Source organism: Castanea sativa, chromosome 4 (genome assembly GCF_040712315.1).
Source record: "Castanea sativa cultivar Marrone di Chiusa Pesio chromosome 4, ASM4071231v1".
NCBI classification, from domain to species: Eukaryota; Viridiplantae; Streptophyta; class Magnoliopsida; order Fagales; family Fagaceae; genus Castanea; species Castanea sativa.
The window spans coordinates 18,554,553-18,561,459 of NC_134016.1; the positions used below are offsets into that span (position 1 = coordinate 18,554,553).

The following is a 6,907-nucleotide window of genomic DNA, read 5'->3' on the forward strand; positions in this document are numbered from 1 at the left end:
CAACAGTTAAAAATGATAAAAATAATAATAATTGAAAACATTAAAAGATAAAAGGAGAGATACTTACATGAGAATTGACTTTGAAGGCAAGGGAGGAGGCACCGAATATATATATAAAAGCACAATAGGATTTTAAAATTTAAAAATAAATAAACATTGATAAAATATTAACAATCAATAAGTAAAGCTGTAAAGGTAACCTAAGATCAAATTGCACTACAACATAAGATAGACATGAAATTTGAAAATGATCCACCAAATAAAACCCTTGAACAAATGCCCCAACTAGCACAATTGAAAAAAAAAAAAATCAAAATACTAACAAACTATATACATAGAATAACCAAAACTTTAAAACACACACACAAAATATAGTTCAAAATTGATAACTAATATATATATATATATATATATATGGCAGGAACCAAGAACTTAAATAGGTGTCCCTTATTTTACTGCTTTATAGTAGGTTTCCTTTGACCTAATATCTATGCATGCAAATTTAGAAACAAATAACAATAAGTAAAATAAATTTATTTAATCAGAACTACTATATACAAATGCATATGAGGAAGTTGCAGCTTGTTAAAAAGGAAAAAAAAATGAGGTGCAAGAGGGATTGTACAAAAATACCATGGGTGAATACATAAAAGTTTTGAAAATTTTTATAATAGATTTTTAGTTGAAATCATGTTTAAATTTCTAGAACTTAGATGATAAAGTTTTAGCTACATTAAATTATCGTTAAATCTTATCCATTGATTTGAAGAAATATATTCTAACAACGGATCATTCTACCGTACCCCTTAATTTGAACCCTTCATTTAGTATTGTTTTAATCTTGGCCATTGACGTAATTTTAATGGGTATTGGTTACCGGCTAAACAAGTTTTATATATAAACCAAAAATTATAAACATTCATCAAACTTTTATACCGTACACGTATGCTTCTCTTCCTCTGCTTGCTCCGTCTTAGTTTGCCTCTCTAAACAAAACCCTCAAATCACAACTAAAGCCATACAAGAACCAGACAGCCGCACACCCTCTCAGTTTGATCAGTTTACTTCTCTCTCTTTTTTTTCTTTTTTTTTGTAAGTAGAAGGTCCGTTGTTTTGGGCCAATTTCAAATTTATTTAAGTACATTTATCTCGTCTATAGTTTCTGTGACGGGCTTTCAAACAACTGCCTTCTAGGCTTTAACCTATAAAGGTTTTTGGACGATGGTCGTCTACCATTTTTTGAAACTTCATGAATGAATGTTTATTTTCGTTGCTTTATTTTCTATTGAACACATTATTGCTTGGACGAGGTTTTCTATTGAACATGTTGTTGCTTGGACGAGTGTGGTTTGTCCACTTGTAGTGTTTAGCTCGTCCTTATTCAAGCATTCTTTCATGTTCAACGTTTTTGTCACAAGTATAACTCATCTTATGAACGGTGTTGCTTTTACCAGCTTTGCGTGTCCAGAAGCCTGACTTAGCCAGTTCTCCTTTTTCTTTTTCTTTTTCTTTTTTTTCGTCCATAGGCTGGACAGTTTACTTTCGTCTTTAGGTAAGACGCCTCTAGCATTTAACTCGTCCAAAGATTGGATTGTCTTGGCTGGGTGTATTTATCCATGGATTCCAAATATTTTTATACGCATGCATTTTCCTCGTCCATTTTTTGAATGCTTATGCTTAAGGTTTTATCCTGTCCCTTGGACGAGATTGCATTTTCTCGTCCATTGATTAGATGAGCATGCCTTAAGCTTATCTTTCATTACTTTATCCTCATTTCAAGGAAAGCTTGTAGATGTTACATCCCTGCGTCCAAGGATTTTTCTCATTTTAGGCCTTAGCCTTCTTGTGGAAGAAATTACAAGAGTTAGATTTATGTATCACATACATTGGAAATTCAAACTGCATATACATAATATAAAACATCGTCCACAAGCATGGCACATGCTTAAAAGCCAGTGCCTTAGGGAAATAAAAATACTTATACAAACAGATAGACTAAGTATGTAACCTTGTCCACCACAATCTTGTCTTTAGACAGTGCATAAGTTAGAGCCTAATGCATGTTTTTAGGGAATCAAAATATTTAAAACACGCAGTAGTAGTAATAAATAGAGCAATAAACATGGATAAAGACGAGGAAAACACTTCAACTTCGTCCATGACGCTGCTCGTCTAGGTTGACCCTTCACTGATAGTACCTTCTCAGATGTTCAACGTTCCATGGGTGCTCCAGCTTCCGTCCATCTAGGGCTTCTAGGTAGTATGATCCCTGCCTTTTGCAATTAATGACCCTATAGGGTTCTTTCCAATTAGGTCCCAGTTTCCTATAGGCTGGGTTCTTGGTTACCAATGAGACCTTTTTAAGGACGAGGTCTCCAACGTTGAAGCGCCTGGGTTTCACCATTGCATCGTATTGTCTAGCCATAAGATTTTTGTATGTTGCTGTCCTCTGCTCTGCATCCATCCTTACCTCGTCAATGAGATCGAGGTTAAGACGAAGTTGTTCTTCATTCTTCGAGTGTTGATATTGCATTACCCTGTGGTTGGCCATGTGTACTTTTGCAGGTGTGACTGCTTTGCTTCCATAGGCTAACTTGAAAGGAGTTTCCCCTGTGGGGGTCCTCACAATTGTCCTATAAGCACATAGAACACCTGGTTGCTCGTCATGCCATACTCCCCTTGCTCTTTTAAGCTGAATCTGATGATTTTCAATAGGGATCGGTTTGCAACTTCTGCTTGCCCATTTGCTTGTGGGTGGGAGGGTGAGAAATAATGATTCTTCATTCCAAGTTGCTCGCAAAAGTCTCTGAAATGGGTGTTATCAAACTATCGTCCGTTGTCGGACACTAGCACCCTAAGTACCCCAAACCTGCATACAATGCTTTTCCAAACGAAGTTCTTGACATTTTGTTGTGTGATCTTTGCTAAGGGTTCAGCTTCCACCCATTTAGTGAAGTAATCGATCCCTACTACCAAAAATATCATCTGCCTAGTTCTTAGTGGGAAGGGACCTAAGATGTCTAGTCCCCATTGCGCAAAGGGCCATGAGGCTATCATCAGGGTCAGATACTCAGTTCTCTAGGAACGTTGCTGAAGCGCTGGCATTGGTTACACATACTTTGACATAAGTTTTAGCATCTGCTTAAATAGTTGGCCAATAGTAGCCTGCACGGACAACCTTATGGACTAGTGCTCTTACTCTTGAGTGATTTCCACATGCTCCTTCATGAACTTCTCTCAACACATAATTCGACTTGTTAGAAGCCAAACACCTTAAGTAAGGCTAAGAGAAACTTCGCTTATACAATACCTCGTCTATGAGGACATACTTGGCAGCTCTGATCCTCCACTTCCTAGCCTCGTTCTTGTCTTCCAGAAGCCTTCAATCTTTGAGAAAAATTATTATTGAAGTCATCCAATTTCCTTCTCCTCCAATTTGTTGTATCTCCGGAAGATTTATGCTCGGCATATATTGGACTTGGTCATGGTCATCTATTGCCCCCTACTGAAGCTTCTTTTGCCAAAACATCTGCTTCCATGTTCTCCTCCCTCAGGAGTTGAACAAAAATGACTTCTTTGAATCTTTTGACAAGTCGTTTTACCTTGTTGAGGTACTTTTTCATTCGGTTTTCCTTGGCTTCACACATTCCATTCACTTGATTGATGATTAACTGAGAATCTCCTTGGACGACTACTGACTCCGCCCTCAAGGACTTTGCCAATTCTAATCCTTTGAGGAGAGCTTCGTATTCGACTTCATTGTTAGTAGTTTGGTATTGTAGGCGGATTGCGTATTTCAACTTATCTTCTTCCGGGGACTTGAGTATAATTCCAATCCCTCCTACATATAAAGTGGGCAAGCCGTCTACATTGATGACCCACCTCTGAACTCCGTCCCCTTCGTCTAGCTCGTCTTGGATGGGGGTGAACTCCGCAATGAAGTCTGCCAACGCTTGTGCTTTTATCGTGCTTCTTGGTTAGTATCTAACATCAAACTCACTAAGTTCTACGGCCCATTGGATTAGTTGTCATGTGGCTTCCAGCTTGTTCATTGCCTTCTTTAGTGGGTGATTTGTCAAAACATTGATGACATGAGCCTGAAAATAATGCCTTAGCTTCCTAGAGGCTGTAACTAAAGCAAAGGCTAGTTTTTCCATCATTGGATATCGTCCTTCTGCTCATCTTAGCGCTCGGCTTGTATAATAAATCGGCTTCTGTATTCTCCCTTCTTTTCTAGTCAATGTTGAGCTCATTGCGTGTGGGAACACTGCTAAATACAAGTACAATTCTTCACCCGGTATGGACAGGCTTAGCAGAGGAGGAGTAATGAGGTAGGTATTGAGGTCTTGGAAGGCCTTCTGGCACTTGCCCGTCCATTCAAATGCCTTCTTTAGAACTTTAAAAAATGGTAAACACTTGTCAGTAGCCTTTGAAACAAACTTGTTAAAGGTAACAACTCGTCCGGTAAGAGATTGGACTTCTTTGATATTCTTTGGTGGCTCTATGTTCATATTGCTTAGATTTTATCAGGATTCGTTTCAATGCCCCTGTATGAAACCATGAACCCAAGAAACTTACCTAACGAAACTCCGAAGGCACACTTGCTTGGATTCAATTTCATGTTATACCATCTAAGAGTATCGAAGGTCTCTTGAAGGTTGTCTAGATGCTTTTCCTTGTCCAAGCTCTTTACCAACATATCATCCACATAAATTTTCACATTTCATCCAATCTGTGGATGAAACATATGGTTAACCAGCCTTTGATAAGTTACCCCCGCGTTCTTCAAACTGAAGGGCATCACTTTGTAGCAAAACAAGCCTCGGCTGGTGATGAAGGATGTCTTCTCTTGATTCATCTCATCCATTATTATTTGTTTGTAGCTTGAAAAAGTATCCATGAAATTTAGCAATTTATGGCCCGCAGTTAAGTCCACCAACTGGTCAATGCGTGGCAATGGATAGTTATCCTTGGGTCAAGCCTGGTTCAGATCAGTGAAATCTACGCACATCCTCCATTTACTATTAGCCTTCTTGACCATTACCACATTAGCCAACCAGTCCGGGTAATAAACTTCCTGAATGAATTTTGTCGTGGTTAGCTTTTGGACTTCCTCCTTAATGGCATTGTCTCATTTAGGAACGAAAATTCTTTTCTTCTGACGTACTGGCTTGGAAGAAGGATCCACGTTTAGACGATGGGTAATGACACTTGGGTCAATACCTAGCACGTCCTCATGACTCCATGTGAATACATCAAGGCTCTTCTTTAAAAATTGCACCAGGTCTTGCTTTATTTTCTTTTCCAAACCCGTCCCAATTCTAGTAAACTTTTCGAGGTTGCTCTCATCCAAAGGAATGTCTTCTAGCACTTCCATGGGCTTTGCGGTAATTCTTCTCTTGTCTATGTTCATTGTCTATACGTGCTTGTCCATAGCCAACATGGTTAGATAGCACTATCTAGCGGCTAATTGGTCTCCTTGCACTTAACCCACCTCATACTTAGTTGGGAACTTAACAGATAAATGGTAGGTAGATGTTACCGCATTCCAACTATTTAAAGTCGGTCTTCCAATGAGAGCGTTGTATGACGACGAATAGTCAACAATAAGGAAGTTTACTTCTTTAGTTATTTGTTAGGGATATGCTCCTACCACCACAGGTAACGTAATGGTACCTACGAGTTGCACTTTTGTCCAAGCTTTATTTGTTAAAAGGCGGGGTAATACAAGATGTCCGCTGAACTCCCATTATCTACCAACACTCTTCTAGTCGTATAGTCAGCAATGAGCAAGGTGACGACGATCGCGTCGTCATGTGGGTGGTGGACTCTTTTAGCATCCTCGTTCGTGAATGTAATGGCTTCCTCGTCTGTTCCTCTTGTCCTTAGAGATCGTCCAGACAGTTGGACGTTTTTGACCACCTTTAGGTATGTTTTTCTTAACTTGGAAGATTGTCCTGTCAAAATTCCTTCTATAATAACTCTTATTTCTCCAAGTGGGGGTCGTGACGACTCTTCTACCTTCGCCTTCAATTTCTCGCCCTTGTTATCTCATCTAAGAAAATTTCTCAATTTCCTTGTTTGATGAGATTCTTTATCTGCTGCTTCAAATTAAAACACTCGTTGTGTCGTGCCCATGGTCTCTATGGAAGCGGCAATACTTATTCCTATTGCGTTTGTAATCTCCTTTCATTTTCTCTGGCCATTTCAAGGGTGGGTTATCCTTGATTTGCATAAACACTTGTTCAAGTTGCATATTCAAGGGCGTGTATTGTTGACTCCTTACTAAAGAGCTTGCCTTTTTGTTATCTCTATCCTTATTCTCCCCTGCCCGAGCCTTCTTTGGACGAGGACCCTGCTCAAGATGGCGCGGGAGGTCTGCTTCTATGCGCTTTGCTCTCTTCCTCTTCTTGGCTATGATTGTATCCTCCGTATTCATGAAATTTTGGGCTGAATGGACGAGTTCAGCCATGGTTTGTGGCTCTTGCTCATAAAGCTTATAAATGAATAAATTAGAGTTAACTCCGTTAAGGAAGGCCACCAATAATAACTTGTTATCCATCTCGTCCACCGTTAGGGCTTTCCTGTTGAACTGGGTAATGAAGGAATACAAGCTTTCATTTTCCCTTTCCTCTATGGTTAACAGGCTGGACGAGGAATGCTTGTGCCGTTGTCCTCCGATAAAATTGTTGATAAACAACTTACTCAATTCTTCGAATTAGCCCACAGTGTTTGGAGGTATCTTGCTGAACCATACTTGAGCTGGCCCCTTAAGGGTGGTAGGGAAAGCCCTGCATATAATCTCGTCTGGAACCCCTTGAAGGTGTATGGTAGTCTTGAAGGTGATGATATAATCACACGGGTCGCGCGTTTCGTCATATGAGTCTAAAGAAGACATTTTGAACTT

The 6,907-nt window shown here is 39.4% G+C and overlaps 1 protein-coding gene across 1 annotated transcript; it reads right to left on the reverse strand.

Moving 5' to 3' along the window:
- Window positions 1-3,488: 3,488 nt before the first annotated feature.
- LOC142632556 (uncharacterized) lies at window positions 3,489-5,413 on the reverse strand. The gene is made up of 2 exons (XM_075806937.1): window positions 5,224-5,413; window positions 3,489-3,841 (listed from the first exon to the last, which is right to left on the reverse strand). The coding sequence occupies exons 1-2, from the start codon at window positions 5,411-5,413 to the stop codon at window positions 3,489-3,491; spliced, it is 543 nt and encodes a 180-aa protein (XP_075663052.1).
- Between the last annotated feature and the right edge of the window lie 1,494 nt (window positions 5,414-6,907).

Coding starts and splice junctions, on each gene's coding strand:
- LOC142632556 (XM_075806937.1), bottom strand. CDS start 5,413: ATGAACATAGACAAGAGAAGAATTACCGCAAAGCCCATGGAAGTGCTA. Junction 3,842..5,223: donor GAGTCATGAGGACGTGCTAG/GTATTGACCCAA, acceptor CTTTATATGTAG/GAGGGATTGGAATTATACTC.